We start from the raw sequence: 23959 nt of genomic DNA on the forward strand, positions 1-23959 counted from the left end.
CAAACACACAATACATGACTGAGTCACATAATGCTAAGCACTACTCCAACAATTTGAATTTCATTTTTCAGTTGAAGTGAGATCCTGCCCTTAGAAAAGTCATCCTGTGCTACTTCTGGAAAACACTACAAAAACAAACAAACAAACATACAAATAAATTACAAAAACTACTTTCTTGAAGAAAATGCTAAAAGATATCAATATGTGGCAGTTTTCATTCTTTCAGGATAAATCACGATTCACAGATTTTACAAGAATAACTTCTATCCATTTGATTCTTGTGAAAATTTCAGGAAAGACACTGAATTTTATATAGGTGGGATATATACTAGCCCTCACATTACTTATAAGCTCTTTCAGAAAGTAGTGAAACACTCAAGATCAATTACTAATAGTAACATTTGTTTTGGGATTTTCTGCTCTTTTTGTGTAGGCATAACGACCCTATACACACTTGCTACATGCTATCAACTCTGTATAGTACTTTACTTCATAGGTCATCAAAATATAACACACAATACAATTCTTATATGTTGGCATCTAGAGTGAGTACAAAAAGATTCAATATCTCCCTCAACCCATCCCTACCCTAATTTCAGAAAGTATAATGACCTTTTTTTTTCATTACTACTGGACTGTATTGTAAAACACTCCTACTGCACCAAAAAAGATTCATCTTTTAAAACAAAAACAACACAGCATATAAACATTCTAGGCAAGGAGACAGAAAAATGTGTTACTTCTAGAAGAACATGTAAAAAGGGAGATTGCAAGAGTTTGTGCAAAGGTGTTTTGGTACAAAATGCACACAACTTGACTACATACAAATATACATAGTATATCTGTACCCAGTACTTCTCCTGAACATGGGGGAAAAAGGCTTAGCATACTGAGTGTATCAATGGCAATATTTTATGATACTGATGAATATGAATGTAATATAATGATATGTATATTCCTAGTTCCCACTGAAAGAACTGCACCATTTATACCTAAATTCAACATCTGCCCACATATTTACGTGGGGAATTCTAACGCACTGCAGCTGCACGTAGATTTCATTCCCAGAGTATAGCGTCTTCCTCGACCGAGTCATCGTAGCTGAGTGCCTTTTTGGTGCGCTTGCCGATGAGAGTGTAGATTTTCTCCGGAAGAATGCCCTTTGGAAGGCCCACTTTGACAGTAAGCATGTTTTCCGTAAGTACAGTGCCGACAGGAATGTCCGTGGAAGCGATGACACATTTACCAAGCTGTCCACCAAAATAAAGAGAGAGACGATCATTACAATTGCACAACTGAGAATATCAAATTGGCTGAAGCGCAATTCCACATGTTTAAGCCTAAAAGGGCTGGGGGGCGGAATCCGCCCCCCCTCGACGTTTCGCACTATAATTCTGTAACGCAAGAAGGCCTCGTCGCGAGGCTTCTTGACTTTGTTTGTTGAAGTCTCGCGCAACTTTTGAGACCAAATTTGCAACGTCCGTGCATACTTTTGCGAAGCCACGCCCATATTTGTGACGGAATGTTGCCCCAAAACGGGCACAATTTTGTGATTTTGTGTACATCTCCTATGGAAAACGGTGCTCTGTCATGAAAGTCATAAAAACCTGATTATTTTTACAATAAATCACTTTCATTGATTAATTTCGTGCTGATTATGGTGGAAAAGTGGTCAGTGACAATTTCCAATGAAAAAACAAAGAAAAAACAAAAGTTGAAAAACAGAGAAATACATAAGAAATTCTGAAAACAATAAAATACATAAGAATTGAAATGAGTTTTGGAAGTTTTTGTGATGTATAATTCTTGAATATGCTAAAACAGAGTTACAGATCAAAAATTAGACTTTCAATGCTTTCAGTTAGGCTAAAATATGATCTTGAGCTTAATTTGCATAATTGATTAATTAAAATTAGAAATTGATTTTTTGAGAAAATCTTATGACACAATCTTGTAGATTATGACGTGGGTCTCACGCATGCAAAATTTCATCGTGATCGCACCACTGGTGGCCGAGATCTGGGGGGGGGGGGGGGCGGAATCCATTCCCCCCCCCCCCCAACTCCCTGTTGCTTTTGGCATTGATATTTCATAAAAATCATGCTTTTAGGTCAATAATTTAGCAACGACAACCCTCTCCCCTGAAAGTCACTTTTGCTAGAATTACAAAAGGAAAATAAAGGGTGGTTGTGGTACTGTTTGTTTGCTTTCTTTAAATAGTAAGGTCTAAGGTCTAACATACAGTTGCAGTCTTGTGACATCACAACATCCCAAAGGTGGTACAAATAAATTCAATAGATGGGACAATGCAAAATTAACAGACCTGAGATGGAAAATAGCAAATTATGATCTCACAAACCAATCTTTCAGCAATATAAACTTATTCTTCTCTTCTCCCCATGAGCATTCTAACGTACTTAATGTTTCAACTGTCCTAATACATCAATTTCCTTATTTGTCAGATAGGAGGGACATAGAAATGGAGTTTGAAATGACAACTTATCTTTTACAAACTTATTTGACCAAAACATTGGATTTGGTACAATCATATCTTTCACTTTATGCATAAAGCCGAAGATGCTTAAAAAAAAAAAAAAAAGACCTACCGGTATACACTTGTACATCCCATCTTCATTCATTTTGTTCAACAGGAATACTAAGTGTTTATCTAAAATGAGCTCTGATTTGAAGTTTTCTCATGAGTAATGAGGGAGTGACACCATCAATTTTTGCATGTTAAAACCATTCAGACTTCACAATAATTTGTCAGAAGGTCACATTAAACCTATTTTAACTGAGGGGTCAAATTCACCCCCCCCTCGACATTTCGCAACACGATTCTGCAACAAGCAAAGATTTTGCCGCGTCGTTTCATGACTTTCTTCATTGAAGTCTCCCGCATATTTTGAGACCAAATTTGCGACGTCCGGATACACCGCTCTGAAGTTACGCAATGTTTTGCATATGCATGTCAACCCGAAAACAGCTCAAATTCATGATTTCGTGTGCAAATCTAATGCAAATTCTGTTTTTTTGTTTACTTGATATAAATTAGATTATTTCAACTTTTGAACATTGAAATTAATCAATTCTAATGCAGATAAGCTTGAAAAAGTGCCTGCAACAAATTTTGGCGAAAAAAAATAGAAAACAAAAGGTCGAAAAAACAATAAAATACATAAGAAATTAACAAAACAATAGAAAACAAAAGAAACTGATTTTGATTGCACTATTTTTTTTACAAGAAAATTGTTTGATGTGTCATGAGGAACTCTGACACAAAAATTTAGCAATCCTTCATTCTTTTTGATGGAGTCATAGGTGAAAATATGATTTCATGCGTAAATTTGCATAATTAATTCATCAAAAAATATAAAATCAACATTTTTCTATTGTATGACCATGTAATCTTGTAGTTGACATCTGGCTCTATGTTCAGGCAAAATTTTGCTGCAATCGCGCGATCGGCGGCCGAGATCTGAAGGGGGGGTCAAATTGACCCCCCCAGTAAAAACTTGGTCTCAAATAGCCCAGTTAAAATAGGATTAACATATCATGGCATGACACAGATCATTCTTTACTTTTAAAGCCAAGGTCGTTTGGACACTTGAATTAGATCTTCACAGCCTGATATCCCTAATACAATCCCTAATACAATGGAGTTTTGGCATGCATGTAAATTGGAGAAGAGTGCACCTAACCCTACGTTCAGGCGATCCCCGCTTCGCAGGGACTGTTTGGAGAGTTTTACTGTCGACCGTCCACACATGCATTGAAATCCCCCACTGACAGGGGGATAATCATGGCTGATGGTTTCAGCTGTGCGTAAAAGGTCACCGCACATGGCGCTGTAGGCAGCGCAATTGCAAATTCATAAGACTGCCTGATTCGCCACCACATTGCGAGCATGCACACTTATGAGGAAAACAGCTGCGCAAAAGATCAAGGTCAGTCCCCCACCAGAATTTTGTTGCCAGACTCGACAAGCTTGCCGCAGGAGCAGGGAATGTCCCATCGAGCGTTCACACGATGGGATTGCTGGGAAAAGTCCTGGCAAATGGGACATTCCCCGCCAAGTGGAGGGTCGTCTGAACGCAGTGTCAATGTTTGTAATGTGTTTGAAAGTATGCTTAGTGCCAGGGTCCTTTGCAGATATAAATTGACATGGAAATTGTGACATTACGATATAGCATTATTTTAGCTCCCTTGGCACACATGTAAAGCATGGTAACAACAACAACAACAACAACAACAACAAATGCCAACACCTCACAAACAAAGAGAATGACAAATATCACACATTGATTTCATATTCATCATTTCAAACAGCTGCCAGGCTTACCTTGTTGAATGTGGGAAGCTCGCATTCTCGCATCTCTTTGACCCCTGACCCAAGGGAACCTTCGACGATCCTGATTTCTCTCACCAACGCTGCAAGTTCCTGAGGATCTGAACAGCCAAAAAAACATTGTATTTTAATTTCCCGGTCTACTCTGTCATGATTGCTCTCCATGTATCGAAGTGTGAAATGAATGAATTCTGATGCACACGACCTGACACAATTCTGGCAAGCACAAGATCCAGTGTTTCCAACAATTGATGTGCACAGAACATCTTTTGCAATAAAAAAAGAAATAATAAATGAAGAAAACGGTTATGAAAATGCTCCTAATATACATTTGTCCATGGGCGTGCTTGCATACACACATGAAAGTCATTATGAAAAATGACAATGTAGATAATGATAACATTAATTATATTCTGTTTTATTACTGTTTTGTGGAGGCGCTGTGGCATAGTGGATAAGACTCCCGACTCCTGATCGGAGGACCCGAGTTTAAACCCCGCCCAGTGCTTACGTCCTTGGACAAGATGTTTTTACCCACTATGTCCCTCTTGGCCCAGGTGTATAAATGGGTACCTGGCAAAGCTAAAGTAATAATAATAGCAGGGCCCTCTGTTAGAGCAGTGGCAACACTGAAGAGGCTACCCTGGGTAAATAAGACCTATCATTATTATTATTATTCAACATCATCATCATCATCATCTAATATGACAGTGCCAGTGCGTTTTCCAAGTCTTAGCGATGCTGTGACCTGGAGAAAACAACCTGGACATTAATAATATTCATCCCTACTATTAAAATACACAAAACTTTGACTGAGATGTACGCAGGATAGGAGTGGAGAGAGCTAACTCTGGACATTTACCTAGAGAAGCCTCATGGTCATTGCCCTTCCACGTCTTGTCCATGGTGATGTGGCGCTCGACGACCTTTGCCCCCAGAGCCACGGCTGCCAAGGTAATGGAGAGGCCACTCTCGTGACCAGAGTAGCCAATTGGAATGTCTGGGAAGGCTTGCTGGTATGTCTGACAAGACAACAGCATGAATACACATAGTGTTTATAATCACTTAGCGAAGTCTCCACCACCAGTACATGCATTTCTGTTTACGCCATACTTTTTGCGGGCATTTTATTTTTGTATATTTCGCGAGTCGGGTGCTATTCCCAAATTTAAGAACATGTGAAAAGACTAACTCTAATCCTGACACAAATGTGACGTGAATACGTACAAGTACTGTTACTCAGTACACGGTACATGAACAAGGTGCGCGATAATGCTGTACTCAATGACAACAAATGTAACTGCTTGCGAAATTGTTAGGAAGTCCAAATTTGCCAAAAATTAGATTTGCTATAAATACATATCATATGCCATATACACTATTGAGTTATATCATTGGTGTTGTGAAAAATGATGGGGATCCCTACTCAATCTGGCCTAATATGAGCACATGTTATTTTTCACTGTACATACCTCCACTATTTGATTGTCAGGAAATCCCAATTTGCCAAAATTTAGATTTGCTATAAATATATAACATATGGCATAATACACTATTGAGTTATATCATTGGTGTTATGAAAAATGATGGGGATCCCTACTCAATCGGGCCTAATATGAGCACATGTTATTCTTTACTGTACATACCTCCTCTTTTTGAATAGGAATCAATTACTGTCAAAGTAAAGAAGACTGAGACATGGGAGCATGAAATATTTTCGTACTCTAACCACCTTTTTTTTTGTTCTACTTCACAGATGACTAAGTTAAAAAAGGTATTCTATGTGTCCATTTCTTGCAGTTTGACCAAAGGAATAAAACACTCTTGTAGAAATACAAAGTTCTCAAATACAAAAAGGCTCAATTAAAGAGTGTGGCTGGTGAGGACTTGCTCTTTTTACTATTAAAAAAAAAATAATAATAAATAAATAGATAAATTAAAAAATAATTGACAGCACAATGGTCAGAAAGGATTAATGATGCAACTGTCACTAGTCAGGTAAAAGTTGATGCTCTATGTGCTTTATCAAATTTACCTGAATGACCCTAAGATGTACATCCTCTGGATTGAGGGGGTAGGCACTGGTGCACTGCAGGATGCAAAACTTGTCGTTGTACTTCTTCACAGTTTCATAGACCTACAAAAAACATTTTGAAGGGACATGCAATAAAAGAACATGTAATTTAATAAGCCATTTTGGATGAATGGATGAAAGAAAAAAAAAAGCCGAGTTTACAAATATATAGCTAAGTTATTATTAGTATCTACAACAGATAACATGCAAGCAAAATATAGAAATATTTCTTTGAATCAAAAACATTGTACATATACAAGAAACCATCAACAAATCAATAGCAATGATTTCATCAGTGCACAAAAAGGTTCATGTACATCTCTACAACCATGCACTCTATACAAATGACATAGTTTCACAAAATCAAGTGAGGTCTTAGAATATGACATCAATGCACTTTTATGTAAATAGTTAGATGTTGCAATTGTTTCAAGTGTGATTCAAATATCATTCAAAACTGCATAGATGCAATGCATCATAACGATTTGTTCAGGAAGAGAATATTGTATATTAAAGGAATATTTTAGAATTCTTTTTTTTTTTTAAGATAGCAAAGCAGAAAAAGAGAAATAGAAGGAAAACGGAAATTAATCCAAACATTACAGTGGATAAATTGACCAACTGCATTCATCAACTTGCAAAAACACACACACACACACAAAACAATTAAAGATCATGGAGTAATGAAATACCTCTGAAGAAAGCTTTTAATTCAAACCTTTCAATATTTTGTCATGGTGGCGCTCTGCTTGCAAACAAACGCAATTTGGTATAGTCTGGTTTTCAGACCCTTTCCCAACTGGACTCTACGGCGACTAAGTCGCCATTTGGCAAAGGCCTTTGCCGAAGGAAAAATCCTCTGCAGGACAAAAACACCTTGAACTATACTAGTTTTTGACGTTGAGGGGGTTAAAGATAATAAAAAGTTCTGGTACCTCAAAAGTGTCCTTGAATTTCCTTGTCTTAGTTTGTGTTTCAGGTTAAAGTACCTTTCATATAACTAACACTGTGAGACTTACTCGCCCCAAAGTGCTCTCATGTCTTAGTAATCATGCAATTAACTGCGATCAGCAGCCCCATACGCATAGCGACCAGCAGTCCCATACGCATAGCGTAATCGGGCTTCGCATTGTAGCATTCAGGATCATGACAGATTTAGTATTGCAGGGTAAATGTCAACTTAAAATCCCATAAATTCTTCAATTTGAAGACTTACCAATTAACTTGAAGTATTGAAAACAGGCTTCGGGCAACGTTTGGTTCTGCCTATAGTCCCTTTCTGTTCGAATTGATGACTGAATGTGATTCGGTCGACAGGACCTTAGGAGAGCTACATACAGTACACTGAATACTACAGCCAGTGCATGCGAACACATCACATGCACACAAATTTCAAATCCATGAATGGATAAGATGTTTGTGTGCGCATGCCCTGGCCATGGTATTCAGTGTATGTAGCTCTCCCAAGGTCCTCTCGACCGAGTCACATTCAGTCATCAATTCGAACAGAAAGGGACTATTGGCAGAACCAAACGTTGTTCGAAGCCTGTTTTCAATACTTCAACTTAATTGGTAAGTCTTCAAATCGAAGAAATTTTTGGATTTTAAGTTGACATTTACCCGCGATACTAATTCTGTCATGATCCAGAATGCTACAATGCGAAGCCCCATTACGCTGTGCGTATGGGGCTGCTGGTCGCAGTTAGCTATGCGTACAATGGGCTGCACGCTGCTGGTCACAGTCAGTGGGTTCGTACAATATTTATCGACGCTGGACAGCGTCGGCTCTGGTACGAAACCATTATTGCATGATTACTAAGACATGAGAGCACTTTGGGGCGAGTGATTCTCACAGACAACGTACTTTAACCTGAAACACAAACCAAGACAAGGAAATTCAGGGAAGCTTTTGAGGTACCAAAACTTTTTATTATCTTTAATATCCTGAATAGCGAAATAGTACGGGCAGAGGGTCTGGAAGCCAGACTGAATTTGGTACCGCATTTGGCCCAGTTTGCGTTTAAACTGAGAAAAGGCCGGGCTCGGCTGCGGCCGAGACCACCAGAGTGTGGCCAAATGCGCAGCCAATTTTGGTCCCGCATTTGGCCTTTTGCGCGTTTACACTGAAATGAAGGCCGGGCTCGGCAATGGCCGAGCTCGGCCTACTGTAAACGCCAACGGGGTCTATGAGAAAGAAGAGTCCATGTTACAGACCTGCTCATTTGTCACATTCAGTAAATGCCTTCTTTTTAATGAAGCTGTATTTTAACCCAAACATCACAGGAAGTCCAAATCAGCTTTGTACATACACTTTAGCCTGCTAATAATGATATTGATTTTTTTTTTCTGCCTGCATATTTGCGAAAGACAAATATTAGTTCATACAACAGCTCTGCAGCTGCAAATTTCCCCTGCTAACTGGGACAAGTGCGTTAAATTGAAATCAATTGCCGCTTTCAGCCATAATTCACAAAATCTATCTAGCATTATCTAATGCTATGCCCTACCCCATCTCTTTTCTACTGGTCTGAATGAGGGCATATGCAGTTAGGACATTGTTTGACTGTATAATCAACTATGAACATCCAGTTCCTTTGTGTTCAAGTATAGCTTGTTCACACTGACAGTTTATTTATCCAAAAGAAAGCACTTTTCACCTTTGTTTGTTTGTTTGTTTTTTGCTCAATGGCTATTGTTTTCTCTTGAGCTGACTGTTTTGATTTTGTTTATAAAAAGGCATCATGTAGACCCCTCTGAAAGTAATTTTGGAACAGTGGGAAACACAGAAGGTGAAGTGAAGTATGTTTTGGACTGTTTCAAACTTACAGAGGGACCAAGTATAGTGCATTATTTGTTTTACAAAATGGCGACATGATCATTTCGCGACAGCCATTTTCTCAAGATTCCAAAGACAGCACCGTCTGCGAGGTTACTGAACCACACACACTCACAATTACTGTGCAATTGAAATATACAAGCGATGCAGCTGATCAAATAGGGTAGACAAGTGGCCATTAGAAGTTGCCATTAGTATGCTAACCCAAGGTAAAAATAAACTTGGGGCTTTCGGCAAAATAAAAGACTGCCACATGGTCATTTGATTAGGATCCATATCACCATATTATACAAGTAGTTTTGTATCCCTGTACAACTCTATGAGTTAGTGCCTTTCATTTTGGAAAATGAAGTATCGCCACATCCATTTGTCACCTTTTGCATTGTCTCCATAGACTGCATCCCTGATGAGACTACCATTGGCCGTCCTTTTCTCGCTGTCTTCTCGATGTAGGGAAGATTGTTTGTGTCGCCTGAGCCAACCTTGAAGAAAGGCACATTGATGGAGTCTAGGAAGTCCACAGCCATCTGAAAACAATTTAAGGATAACACAAGCTCAGGTCTGAGCTTTGTGGATTTGATTGCACAGCCTATATTTTCCAAACCTGATGACATGCCTGTTTACAATGTATGGTCTTCTACACTAACACTAATAACAATCATTCAATATAAAAAAAAAAAAAAAAAATGACAAATTAGGTGATCCGATCTATTGGGAAATCAATGATTTGAGTCCTGATCCCAATAGGCATGACCATACAGGTTTCATCTGTGTTGAGGAGACATTGGCCATGTGGGCAATTCCACGGTAACTGACGTTACGCGTAAGGATTTTCATGAAATTGTTTATGTTGTAGTTTTGTGAATGAAAGCACCCGGGGCTTGTAATTAGCACTGATGAATGAGTTCATGAGAATGAAGAAATAGGTAGAAAGTTTTTCTCTCAAACTGCATTCCTTATCACATAGCAAGTGAAAATGTGTCGGTAACTGACGTTACGGAAAAAGGACATGGGAAATTATGGTGTAGATTTAAATGGAAATATCTCATGTCCCTGACTTCTAAACTCTATGTGTTTTATATGGCAATATACCTAGGTTCTTAGGAACAGTTGTGCAAAATAATGTGCACTTCAGATATTTCCTTTTCGCACCATGCCAATTTCAGTGAAGGCATGACGGTAACTGACGTTACGTAACTGACGTTACGCTTACATTTTCCATAGGGTTTACACATGGAAAATCATGATTAGGAATAGTTTTGTGATATTTTATAATTCTGACCTTTCAGAGTGATTTGTTTGATATGGAATCATACCTTGGTTCATCAATTACAAATACCCAAATGAAATGAAACATTAGTCTATTTTCTTTGTGTTTAATGAAAACTTAAAGGGAAACATGTCAGTAACTGACGTTACACATACTTTTGCTATGGGGTTTACAAAGAAGCTTAAATTTATTTAACAGGTTATACTGCTGCAGTATACCAGTAACAATCCCAGGCATTTACTTAGCAACAAATTAAAACAAAATCTAAAGACACAAATGGGATGGGGTCCTTAGGGGGCAAGCTCCCCCCCCCATGCCATAGCACAGTTGAGCAAAAATAATGTAAATGCACCAGAGGATATTTCTTGACATTTGTCTTAAGATTGAATGCTTATTCAACAGTTATGATTACACAGGGCCATTTAGATTCAGCAGTTCCAAGTATGAATATTGACATAACTAAGGTGTTTTTTGTTGTTGTTGTTTTTGTTTTTTTAATGAACAGGAAAGTTTCTATCTAGAGTACCCCACCCATAATGCCCTGCAGTACTACACAAAACACAGATATTTTTGTGTGTGAAAAAAAAAAAATCTTTCAGGTCATGGGGAAAAAACACGTACAAATAAAAATATTCATAGGGCCTACATATGTATAAAATCTACTGTGATATATTCTATTTTCTTTTCTTTATTTTACTCCTTCTCCCTCAAGGCATTGTTAGGGCCACAAATAAAAAAAAAATGATCTCCATTATCAATAATGATTTAAATGAATAGTGTTACACTTTTGATAATTTTTCTGTGAAGAAGAATCATGCTATTTTGGTCAAAAGGGCATTATTTGTTTATTCCTTGCTTGAAGGAATGTAATTGTTTTTCTTTTCCTTTTCACTGGTATATCAAGGCTTGCAAATACATCCCAGATATCAAGAAATAGAACTTTGCAACGAAAGAATTCTAAGATCAATATAAACAAATCTTCCTGTTCATAATTATCATGTATTACAAAAATGTCCCTGCATGAATGAAATAAAGTAATCAACAAATATGAACAGTTTTTTATTTTACCCTAGAATCACCTCTCACTTTGAGCAACATCAGTGTTAAACGTTGACTGGTTGAGCAACATCAGTGTTAGTTTCAAACAGTAATGACAGTACATGCCTTATGTCAGGCCTGCTTATGTACCATTTCAAGATGTGCCATATTAGCTAAACCACACATTTAAGTGCAAGCGAAGAAATATATCTGTTCCTGCATTTGCCTTTAGGTAGAAACTTCACTAAGCTTCCAGAAAAAAAGAAAAATGCTAGCAAAAGTAGTCATTAGTAAAGATTATAAAACTGTTGGTATACAGCTGTACACAAGCTTTTTAATAGAAAAAGGTGGTTACCATGCAACCACATCATTGATTAGGCCTACAAATTTTGTACTAGTAGCTTTATCATCCTGTAGGACTGTGAATGTACTGTATAGTAATTTGAGTGCATTATATATTGCATGTGGTAAACCTAAACTTCCAGATGATTTAACCTTAAACTTGTGTTGAACAGAAAATCAAAAACTCAACCCCCCCCCCACCAAAAAAAAGACAAATAAATAAGATAAAATGAACAAAAAAAATGTACCCATGGACATACAGTGTACCATGGTGATGACATCATTCCCTATCAAAGTTCCCAGATACATGTATATTGAAATGGCCTAAAGTAAAAACCTTTGCCTAAGTTATAATTACTGACATGGTAACTGACGTTACATACTGGTATATGACGTTTCGGTAACTGACGTTACACATTTTGATGTGTTCATTTGACTCTCCAGTATGCCAAGTATCCTTATTTTCTGGTATTGAAAGGAAGGCATATGGGCATACATTAGAAATCATAACTTACATCATACAGCTCACTTTCTTTGATGAATAAAGTTAAAAATTCCTTGTTTTTGGTAACTGACGTTACATCCATCATTGTCAAACTAATTAAAAGTTTTCATAAAATTCTTTAAAGCAACCAGGTTTTTCTTTCTATCATGTGGTAAAAGACTCGTCTGGTAACTGCATACATATAAAAGATTGTTGTTTAGAGTACTAGTAAAGTGGATATACAGAGGGTAAATTATGTGACAATACACTCTTTCTTACCATTGAGTTATAGGCATATTTTGGCAGCCATTTTGAAAATCAAAATGGCCGCTTTTATTGAAAAACATAATGATTCTTAAAACTTCAACTAAAGTATTGCCTGAAAATGTATGGTGTTTGAAACAAATATCATTTTGAATTTTCGGCATCTGTGTCCTACATACCTTGGAATTGCCCATGTGATGTTTGGAGTCTCATTTAGAAAAGGGAGTCAGACCCTCCATCTTTGGTACCGAATTCCGTATACACTAACGAAGATACAGAATGAAGTATATTTGACCTTTGACCCCACTTTGCACAGACAATATGGCATCTGAGCAAAACGTGGTTATTTTGTGAAATGATCCTTGTAACATGGTCTTTATGTGTGCAAAATATGGGAAAGATAGGACATGTATTCACCAAGATACAGGATGATACATTTATGACCTTTGACCCTAATTTACATACCCAAGATGACGTCTGATCAAGTAGTTGTTATTTTATGAAATAATGTACGTGACATGAACTAAACATGTGCAAAATATGGGGGTGATAAGGCCTGTTTTTCTTGAGTTATTGTAAAGAAAGTTGCAGAAAGAAAGAAATATCTCAATACATCGAAGATAAGCTTTAATTTCAACCACGTTTTTTGACGTGATCCTGACATCGTATGAAAAATGGAGGGCACACTTTCGATAGCCCAAAGTCTTAGCTACAACATATTAAAATCTGGGAGAAATTCATCGAAGCATAAGCGAGCTAGTGCTCGATAAAGACAATCATGTCAATTTTCACATCTACAAAAATTCCCTTCCATAGAGATAACACGTCATAACGAAGAAAAAGAAAGAAGTACATATGGCCTTTGACCCCACTTTGCACAGCCAAGATGGCATCTGAGCAAAAAGTGGTTATTTTGTGAAATGATCCTTGTAACATGGCCTTTACGTGTGCAAAATATGGAAAAGATAGGACATGTATTCACCAAGATACAAGATGATACATTTATGACCTTTGACCCTAATTTACATACCCTAGATGACGTCTGATCAAGTAGTTGTTATTTTATAAAATAATGTACGTGACATGAACTAAACATGTGCAAAATATTGGGCTGATAGGGCTTGTTTTTCTTGAGTTATTGTAAAGAAAGTTGCAAAAAGAAAGGAATATCTCAATACATCGAAGATAAGCTTTAATTTCAACCAAGTTTTTGGACGTGATCCCGACACCGTATGAAAAAACAAAGGGCACACCGACGATAGCGCAAAGTCTCAGCTACAACATATCAAAATCTGGGAGAAATTCACCGAAGCATAAGTGAGCTAGTGCTCGAAAAGGACAGTCATGTCAATTTTCATTTCCAGAAAAACTGCACTCCCATAGAGATAACACGTAAACTGGTCAAATTTGACAAGATTACATTCAATCCATTTTTACGAGGTGATGCCGTCATCCAATCAAAATGTTGTTATACATTTATGAAAGAGCATTTAATAAGCTACAACATACTGAAATCTGGGTGAAAATTGGCAAAGGATAAGTGAGATACGCTCGAGTGAACTTAAAATTTGATGACACCATTTTGAAAATTTACTTTTTTAATTTTATTAAGAAATTTGATATCTTTTAATCATTTTTCCAGCATCGCCACCCCATGAATTGACATGTACAACTCATCAGCTTTCAGAATATGTAAAGAAAATGGGGGGTCACCGTCCATCCTGACGAGTAAAATCGGATTCAAAATTGGCGGTTTTTTGGCATTGTTGGACTGTATATCGCCATTGATGCGCGCGCGGAATTTCAACTTTGACGGGTCTGTATGACGTCATACTGAGTCGGATTGACTTGAAACTTGGTAGAAATATTCCTTGACATTTCAGTCATCCGATAAGTGTGAAAAAATGGGAAATTTCTATTGCATATGAGCTGTGCGTGCGTATATGTGCGCGCGCGTACGCGTCCGTCCAATTTTTTCAATTTTTCAAAAAATGCTCCAAATGGTCTGAAACGTGTGCAAAAAAAATTTGAGCTCGATTGGAGCATACAAATATTTCAACGCGCGCGTACGCGCGCTTTTTAATAATTAATATGAATTTTGATAATATGAGTAGAATGCGCTTGATGTGAAATATATGTGACATAAATTTCATTGAAAAATTCCTTTCCATTAATGAGATATGCATGAAAATGTGTTTTCATATAATGACGTCATAGTGACGTCACGGTTGACTGATCACTATGATTTTATAAAATTTGTTGACTTTGGGACACGATACATATATGGTATAATTTTGAAATTGATACTATGAGAACTTTCTGAGTTAATAGATGCACAAATTTTGTCCAGAAATAAAGAAGAAGAAGAAGAAGAAGAACAAAGAATCAGTACAGATACAGAAGGTGATCCGAGAGGATACTCGGATCACCTAATTCTCTCTCTCTCTCTTCACGGAGGAATCAATTGCAATGCATTTGTGTTTGGTGCTTGACTTCCTTTCTTTTTCAGAGTGGCTGGATTGTGTCTTACAGCATTATGTTTGTCACTATACATCATCATCTCACTCTTCCAATATCTGCCAAAGGATGTTGTAAAGCTTTGTGCACATGATGCATTTGATAACATTAATATGATTGGAGACCCTGTCAGGTTTCATATTTGGAGATACAAACAGCAATGAGGAAAAATACTATAAATAAGGATGATATGTATTCACATCTCAGAGCCAAAATGTTGGACAGGTTCAATCTGGAATATGACTCATACTATTCTCAAATAGTATGCCCGCAGTGAATGAAATACATGTAGTGTGAAAACTGAGAGTGTATGCACGACAGAGCTACAAGTCAGATGCGCCGAGGAGATACAGCAGTAGAAAATGTGGCCCTGCATCATAAAACCAACAAAAAGTTGCCAGGCATGGATTTTTAGTTAAGAGTAGATTCTGAAAGAGCAGACTTTAAACCTTAAAATGATGTATAACTCAATTCAAATGGACTCTCCTAACATATCCTAATATTTAAAAGAAAGCACACACTCTGGAAAGAGGCTCTGAAGTACAGGGTCTATTCAAGCACTTAATCTTTACCAAGCCGTGCTAGCTGTGGTAAGAATGGGACCAAAAACAAAACAAAACAAACAGAAACATGTAAACCACCACAGCAACAACAATGAAGGGATGATAAGATTAAGCTGAAACTGGGCATGCTATATAAACACATTCTGTCCATGATAAATGCCAACTTTCAAAGCAGTAGCATTTTCCTTTCAAAAGTTATTAGAGTTGAAAGTGAAGAGTGTGCAAAGGATACAAAAAGGGACCTCTATATCTTATCACACAACACCACAAAAAAGGGTTGTAGAAAAACTGTAAAAAACACACTTTCCCATTCATTCTATGATCCCAAACTTAAAAGATAATATAGAAGAAGAATACCTCTTTCAAAAAATCAAGGGGTGCGACTTTTTGTTCCTTCTGTGATGCACAGACACATATTGTATCAAACACATATGGATCTCAACAATTACCTCATCCATGCCTGATGCAGTAAAGTAAATTCCAATCTCCTTGGCGTATGCCTGCAGCTCTCTGAACTGATCATGACTGAACTCAAGAAATCTCTTGTGGTCGCCATATGTCTTGCCAAAGGAATGTTTGGAGGTATAGGGTCGCGCCAGTGCAGCCTTATTGAACTTGTAATCAAGTTCACTCTTCTGGAACTTAGCACAGTCTGCTCCCGCTTCCTGCAAAGGGAATATAATGTATTGAATATAATGAAACATTGTATTAAGCGTGTTACAAATGTAATGTAAATTACTGTCATTATCATTATCATTATCATTAACGACAACACATACTTGTAATTATGCCCAACGTGGATATTAGTCAACTTTATCATCATATCAGGTAATCATTAGACTTTCCCCTGTTTCATTAGGACTAGTTTGTAGAGTGAAACAAGAATGGTCTTCTTAAAAGATTATGGTCTTGTTTTAACCCTGCAAAGTGTTTCTATGTATACAGTGCATGAACATAGATTAACTGGAAAATTTGCACGTATTTTAAGTAAGGTCTGTACTGTATCTAAGGAAAAATTCCATAGGTACCCCCTTCCCACTAAACCCTTCCCTTGTTTGCTTACCTACATTGTGCATGGATTTTTTTTTTTTTTGATAATTCTTTATTCAAATTTCGTTCACTTTCATATCACAGAAACAGAAATGTTCACAGAAACAAAAACAAAACATTAAATACAAAGACAAACTGCATTATACACAAACATTGTACAAAATAACACCAATCTTACACTATATAAGGACAAAATGCAGTTACACCAACATTGTGCAAACTAATGTCAAACTTACATTGTAACTCTTTTAACCAAGGAAACGAAATCCGCTTTTTTTTTTTTTTTTTAAACACATATTCTCGCAAAAAGCCCCCAAAACAGAACATTATGGATAATTTGCTCAAAACAAACGGGGCATATTCAATTGCTTCTCAAAAGAAAAAAAAAAGAAAAGAAATTGAGGCCATTTGCGAGAAAACACACAAGCACATGCACACGCACGCACACCCACACAAATGCCAACATGCACCACCCACCCACCCCTATGTCTTCAGCCCTCAGGTTTCAGGTTTTATTCACACTTGAATAACTCTGATGTGTAAATTGCCATTTTTTTTTCATACAATGAAATAAATCCTAATCATAATGTGGAAATGATGTGGAAATGGTAGAAGCAATAGAGAGGAAACTAGAAATGTCGCTACGGCGACTGGTATGCGTCCGCCATAATGCATGATTCTCCTAATAGGTCTATAGTACATGTGGACAATGTGTGATGACAGTTTCACATAATTGGCAAAATATCAAAATGACATGTTTGTCACAAATGTGTTGAATGTTCACCTTCCTTGACCTACATGTACATTGTATGTAGGTTTAATTGGATGAATGGGAGAGCATGTATTTGGGGATTTGAGGACTTTTACTTGACTTTGACCCTTCTATTTATAAGTTTATGCATTGAGTAATTTTCAAGGTATGGAGAAAAAGTGCAATTTCTGTATGAATAGTAAATTGTTAGCATTTTCACCTGGCCTCGACCCTTGGCCTTTGACACTATGACCCTAAAATTCAGAGAAAAAAAAAAAGAGAATCACTGTCAGGCAGAACATGCATAAATACGTACTAAGTTTCAAGATAACTTGAGCCACTTTTGAGATATCATGGAGGAAGAAATATTTAAAGTTCAGGACTTTCACTTGATCTTTGACCTTTTTGGCAGCTTTTTGGCCAAAAAAAAAAAAAACTTGTCAGAGCATCTCTATTGATATATACCAAGTTAAAAAAAAAAAATCCTGCAGGCATTGCAAAAATATGAGGGAAATAGTAAAATTTTGAAGAGTTGACCTTGACCTTTGACCCCCTGACCTTTGACCACATGAACCAAAAATTCCCTAGGTAATCACTGTCAGTCAGTACATACATATGTTCCAAGAAGATAACTCGAATCATTTCCAAGATAGGGAGAAAAAAGTGAAATTTTAACATTTTCACTTGACCACGGACCTTTGACCTCATGACCCGAAACTCTCACCAGAGTATTGTAATTGGGTAGTACATGTAATACACTAAGTTTCAAGAAAATATCTTCAGGCATTGCATAGGTGTAGGGGGGAAATAAAGAAATTTTGAGCATTTGACCTTGACCTTGAACATGTGCACCCTAAAGTTGATAGGCACAACTTCACCCCCTCATACACATACATGCCAAGTTTCATTAGGATACCTCAAAAGGTTTTTTAGTTACGCTGTCCACAAAATTGATTATGGACAGACGAAAGGACGGACAACCTGAAAACATAATGCCTCTGGCACCACTTCATGGCGGAGGCATAAAAACACGACAACGATGTGACAATAACTTGCAGATACGGTAAAGTCAAGACAGAAAAAGAAAATCACATCTCATCCTCAGTATACATGATCATATATTCCCACTTTAACAAATGCATTCCAACTGTTCCTCTTTTAATCGCTATCTTATTTTCTTCTTCTTTACACATCCTAAAATACTTCATAACATCATTAAAGGGGACCTCCGGATGATTTTCAGACTTTAACATTTGAACAACTATAATTCAGTTAAACTGAGTACAGAGTTTCAGAATTTATAGTGACTGGGATGAGGAATGAGAATGTTTTCAAAATTTGTAACAAATTGCAATGAACAAGGATGATGACATGGCAGCCTCACCATAGGAATGCATGAGTTGGGGCTCACGGAAGCAGAACAAAAGAAGAAGGCATGCATAGATTCTTCACAGGTGAACTTGTTGAGCAAGTGGTATTGTAATGGAATTGCACTGCTACATTTCTGAAATATATGAGGCGCTGATGTCATCAACACTGTTCAGTGTAATTTGTTTAAGATTTTCAATTTATTGGTTTCTCTGCTCAAGGACCACAACAAATTCCACGAATCTATACATGGAGCTTTTGATTTATGTACTACATGATGTGAAATTATGAAAATCGTCCGGAATGTCCCTTTAAACTTTGGTAACTCCCCTCCTGATCTCGCTAAATATAACATATATCTAATCATCAATATAATTGTATTCCATCCTTTGACTTTTAATGAGTTTCCAGATATACCTGTATGAACAACTTCCCAATTCAGATTTCCCAGTTCTTCTAAATTCAATTTCTGAATGATAATTTGCCACAATTCCTGCACTTTAATACACTCCCAAAATAAACGTGAATGTCTCGGTGCTCTTTTTGCAGAAAGAACACAGATCATCCGAAACATATCCAAATCTCAACAGATTAACTTAAAATTGTATAAAGTGCACCATGAAGAAGTTTAAACTGAAATTTCCTAAGCTTTGGGATAAGAGATGTGACTCTGGGTCGGAGGAAAATATCTTGGGTTACTTTTGGTGAGAAGGTGAAATTACTCTGTCGATCTCGTACTTCCAATGTATATAATTGCTGTAAATCAGTTAAAAAATGCTTGCAAATCTTTCTTGAAAGTATGTCACCAATCCGAATTTCTTTTCCATATAATTCTAACCAAATATCATAAACCTGAAAAGGTTTAGTACTGACCCACGACAAACTAAACCGTCCACTTTTCAAAATTACATCACAAATCCTCCAAACATATTCAATTTCCTCACTGCATAACCCTGCTTTTTGAAAATAATTGATCAGCCGTATGCCTTTTCCATCAAAATGGATGCACACACACACACACACACACACACACATTTGGTTAAGTGATGAGGTATGTATTAGGTTGGGGGGAACATATTGAAGTTTTGCCTTACTCTATATCATGATGTAAACCTCACGTCTTAATCACCCTTTAAAAAAGGTTTTGGGCAAGAGTTAAATAAAGTCATGCTACCTCCACTAATTTTGCTATGCTAATCTACACTAACCTACTCTTGTTAGCTATACTGTAAGAGTAAAATGTTTTGTGGTGTTGAAATTTTCGAGCATTTCATGCAACCAGAAACTAGCACAAAAATAAAAGCACGCGAATATTTTTGCTTGCCAACATGCTCCAGTAGTTGATGTCTTGATCCCGCGGAATTAAAAACATGCGAAACTCATCTTAACCAGCCGAGCGCGAAATGTTAGTCAAGCAAAAATATCCACTTTAACAGTAGATGAATTTGCACACATATTTGCTTGGCAAGTGGTGGAGACAGTGCGCAAGCTCACAAGGAAGGGATAGTGTGGACAGGCCCGGCGATAAGGTGCAATTAACTCCGCGAAAAGGGGTGTAAGCTTTTGAATTCGTAACGGTCATCGAAGCACTGTGCGGAGTGAAGGACAAAAAATCTCGAAAGTTCACCTCCTCATATCTCCCTTATTTTACCACCAAATCCCTTGAAACTTCACACATATCACATATGGATATGTCATCCTTCATATTATTATTATTATTTTTTGCAAAAATGCTGATGTATCTTTTGAGGTATGTGTATTTTTCTGTTTGAGTCTACCGTGGGAAAGGGTTACGATTATTTCCCGACACAAGTCTGCTACAGCATAAATTTGCATTTAATTAGCATATTGCCAGTTTTATACACCAGACTCACTACCTGCAAAGTTTTGTGTTTGTGCAATCAGTACATGTAGTTAGCTGAAAATCAGAGCAAAAAACACCACCAAATTTAAGAGAAAATACCACACATGTACATGCACAACTAGGTAATCCTCCTATGCATGCGTTTTCTACTTGTCGGCACATGCTTCCGCTCAGCCAATCACCAATCAGCGGTGTCAGGTTTGGCGCACGGCGACAGGGTTCGGTTTCAGTCCACAGGGTGGTGAGTGGGTGAGAGATGAACCCTGCAATGTGCTTCAACTGTTTCATGCAGCATGAAAACTGATACATGCACTGCAGCACCCCTCCTCAGTTCCGTGGCATGCGGCCCTGTGTTTACATTGGTACTCAATACTCAGGGCCCTCCCTCCCACAGTTTACAACTGCAAACTTTACAGTGGAGCGCCTAGGGGGTTACGCTCTTGCTTGCAATATTTGTGAAATTAAAATGCAAATACTGGTAATCAGTAAAAGGTTCTGTTTTACCAACAAATCGACTCAGAGTAAATGCCCAATGCCTAATTACTAATGGTAGAGGTACCGCGGTACAAAATCGAAAACTGACGATCCTCGATCCTCCATCGATGCCATATCGCTAGCTGCTATCAGACACACTCGCACTCCAGCTAGTCCCACCGACCACCCCATAACATTTCTGTATTAACTTGATTTTGTATGACCGCTATGTAGTTGTGATTGTAGTACCCAATGGCTGGAAACGAAGAATCTGGCCGTTTCGCCGCTCTTATTTTGGCAAGGGGTGGTACATTGTAGCAAAGGCATCCCTTTGTCTTTGAAGAACATCAAGACACTGGCTGGTCAACCTCTAATCATGCTAATTCTGCATGGACCCCGAGCTGAGACCCAGAGCCGCTGTGGATTTGGGAGCTAAGTGGCCTAGCTACATGTAGCGTAGTGAGCCGGCACGCCGGAGCGTTTAGGGCGCTCCGACCCCAACTGCCCTGCCCTGTTGAACGGCGTCTGGTCGGGCTAGTAGTGCCAGTAATGCAATGCTTGTGAAATTAAAATAAAATCAAATTTAAAATGCCAAATCTTAATTCTTAGGCTGTAGAAATTCTAGACCGTCTATAACTAGCGAGTAGTGTAACGTTTAGAGGCTTACGAGCTGTAAGTAAAGTAAAACGACAAATATATCTATAAAGGGCATTGCTCAGCAAAGTGATGTCAAACACTTAAGTCAACAAGCCACACCCTTAAAATTAGCCCGACCAGACGCTGTTAATACGCTACGCGAATACAGCGTCTGACCAACGAGCGGGCACCTACAAAGTGGGGAACCACAACACAACTACAAAACTTATGAAAATTTATACGTTCTTTATAAACAATGTACACGTTACCAAACGTTACTCACCTTAAGTGCATGCTTGTATTACAGAAGGTTCGTAAGTCCATTGAGAGCCCTCGTGATAAGTCCGTGGAACCAAAAAATGATACTTTCTGGCGGATTCCCTAACACCGTCAGGGTTCATCGTTGCAGAATTCAAAATGGCGCCTTGATCTCTGCGGAAATCTTTTGCGTGCGTGCGATGCGCTGCTTGAGTGTTGGTGTAGCAGCACGGTCGACAGCGCGACCTTTTGAAAGGGCATTCAGATCATTGTGACCTCCCGGATGCGATGGCCTGGCGTGAAAGACGATGTACCGTTCGTGAACCGTTCACACATGCTGCATATAACCATCATTTTAGGTAAGTTATCAAATCTAAATTTCAATATTCATAGCATAGATATGAAGTCTCATTATCATTTTGTTCGTCAGATGAGTTTGAAGTGACAAAAAAATGATCTAAAGTATCAAAATTCAATCCGATCGCATGCTATCGTTGGACCCTCTTCGTGTTTGGAGCTTCGTTGGTACAGCCCTGTCGCGCTACGTATGTACAGCGGCGACTGGGCTGTGTATAGTTACCTTAAAATAAGATTTAAGAAGTTGGTCACGTCACAAGCAAGTGTTGCTCTATTACACAAAATCCAGTACGTGGGACTGACACAACATTGGTAGCGCTCATGCTCACCTTCGCGACTTTGATGAGCCTCTTGGCTATATCTATATCTCCTTGGTGATTTTGTCCAATTTCCGCGATGATGAAGCAAGGGTGACCTTTACCGATCATCCTTCCTGGCGCAATTTCAAATTTTAAAGACATTTTTGTGAAGGTATTCAGCCGGGGTTTTCACAACACGCTCACCAGCAGCACCACTTGCACAGCGACGGTAAAGAAACGGTAATTCTCTTTTGGTAAAGAGCTAGCTAGCTAAAGAGTGTGCCGCGCGCGTAATCAGCAGCGAGGAGCACAGTCAGTTGTAATACCTTGCATCAATGCGGGCGGTGGGCAGGGGCAGCTAGCGCTCGCTAGGACGTGCATGTATACTGCATGGAGCGCGAGCGTACACATCACGGGGATGGATGGGATGGAACCACCCCCTGCGCTATATAAATTCTCAATGACTCCAAGCCAGTGCTCCAAGCAGGCAACGAAGGGAGGGAGCCACCTTGCCTTGTCGCATGTTCGTTCGGGAGACAACACCAATCGTGTTATAGTCCAGTCAAAATATGAAATGACCCACAACTAATTGCAACAGAAACAATTCCACCTGCATTTGACCCGAAAGAGCTATTAATATAACATACAGTTACAGTATGTATTAAAAGTTCCCTAAAATTCGAGTGGTGGATCAGACTAAGTGTCTAATTTGCATTAATTCAAATGGCCGCCATACAACCTATTTTATGCCTATATCTCGCGATATATAACCCACAGAAAGTAAATTCCGGTGTCTAAACCTATGTTTTTTAGGTCAAGGAATACAAATATGTTATCTTAAGCAACTTTCAAGCATCCCTTTGTATAGTTTTTGCATATATTTGCATATAATCACATACAAGATGGCCGCCATATTGCCTGTGCAATCCCGTATCTTCGTATATCATTAATGTAGTATATACACTCAGGAATAAGTCGCTATATATCTGGACATAAAACCAGTAGAAAATAGATTCTGGTGTCTAAACCTATGTTTTTTAGGTCAGGGAATACAATTATGATATAAGCAGTAACTTTCAAGCTTCCCTTTATACATGTTCTGCATATATTTGCATTTAATTGAATGCAAATTGGCCGCCATAATGCCTCTACAGGCTTATATATCT

The 23959-nt window shown here is 38.0% G+C and overlaps 1 protein-coding gene across 1 annotated transcript; it reads right to left on the reverse strand.

The window, feature by feature from the left end:
- Positions 1-622: 622 nt before the first annotated feature.
- LOC140241569 (N-acetylneuraminate-9-phosphate synthase-like) lies at positions 623-23026 on the reverse strand. Its single transcript, XM_072321305.1, has 7 exons — positions 22824-23026; positions 16186-16401; positions 9633-9785; positions 6384-6485; positions 5211-5370; positions 4343-4449; positions 623-1250 (listed from the first exon to the last, which is right to left on the reverse strand). The coding sequence occupies exons 1-7, from the start codon at positions 22953-22955 to the stop codon at positions 1059-1061; spliced, it is 1062 nt and encodes a 353-aa protein (XP_072177406.1). The 5' UTR covers positions 22956-23026; the 3' UTR covers positions 623-1058.
- Between the last annotated feature and the right edge of the window lie 933 nt (positions 23027-23959).

Source organism: Diadema setosum, chromosome 18 (genome assembly GCF_964275005.1).
Source record: "Diadema setosum chromosome 18, eeDiaSeto1, whole genome shotgun sequence".
In the NCBI taxonomy this organism is placed as follows: Eukaryota; Metazoa; Echinodermata; class Echinoidea; order Diadematoida; family Diadematidae; genus Diadema; species Diadema setosum.

Bases quoted from the DNA above. Each gene is read 5' to 3' on its own strand.
- LOC140241569 (XM_072321305.1), bottom strand. From the start codon at position 22,955: ATGTCTTTAAAATTTGAAATTGCGCCAGGAAGGATGATCGGTAAAGGT. The intron at 9,786-16,185 runs GTAATTGTTGAG...AATTGTTTTCAG, and splicing joins CTGCATCAGGCATGGATGAG to ATGGCTGTGGACTTCCTAGA. The intron at 5,371-6,383 runs GTAAATTTGATA...TTGTCTTGTCAG, and splicing joins TACATCTTAGGGTCATTCAG to ACATACCAGCAAGCCTTCCC.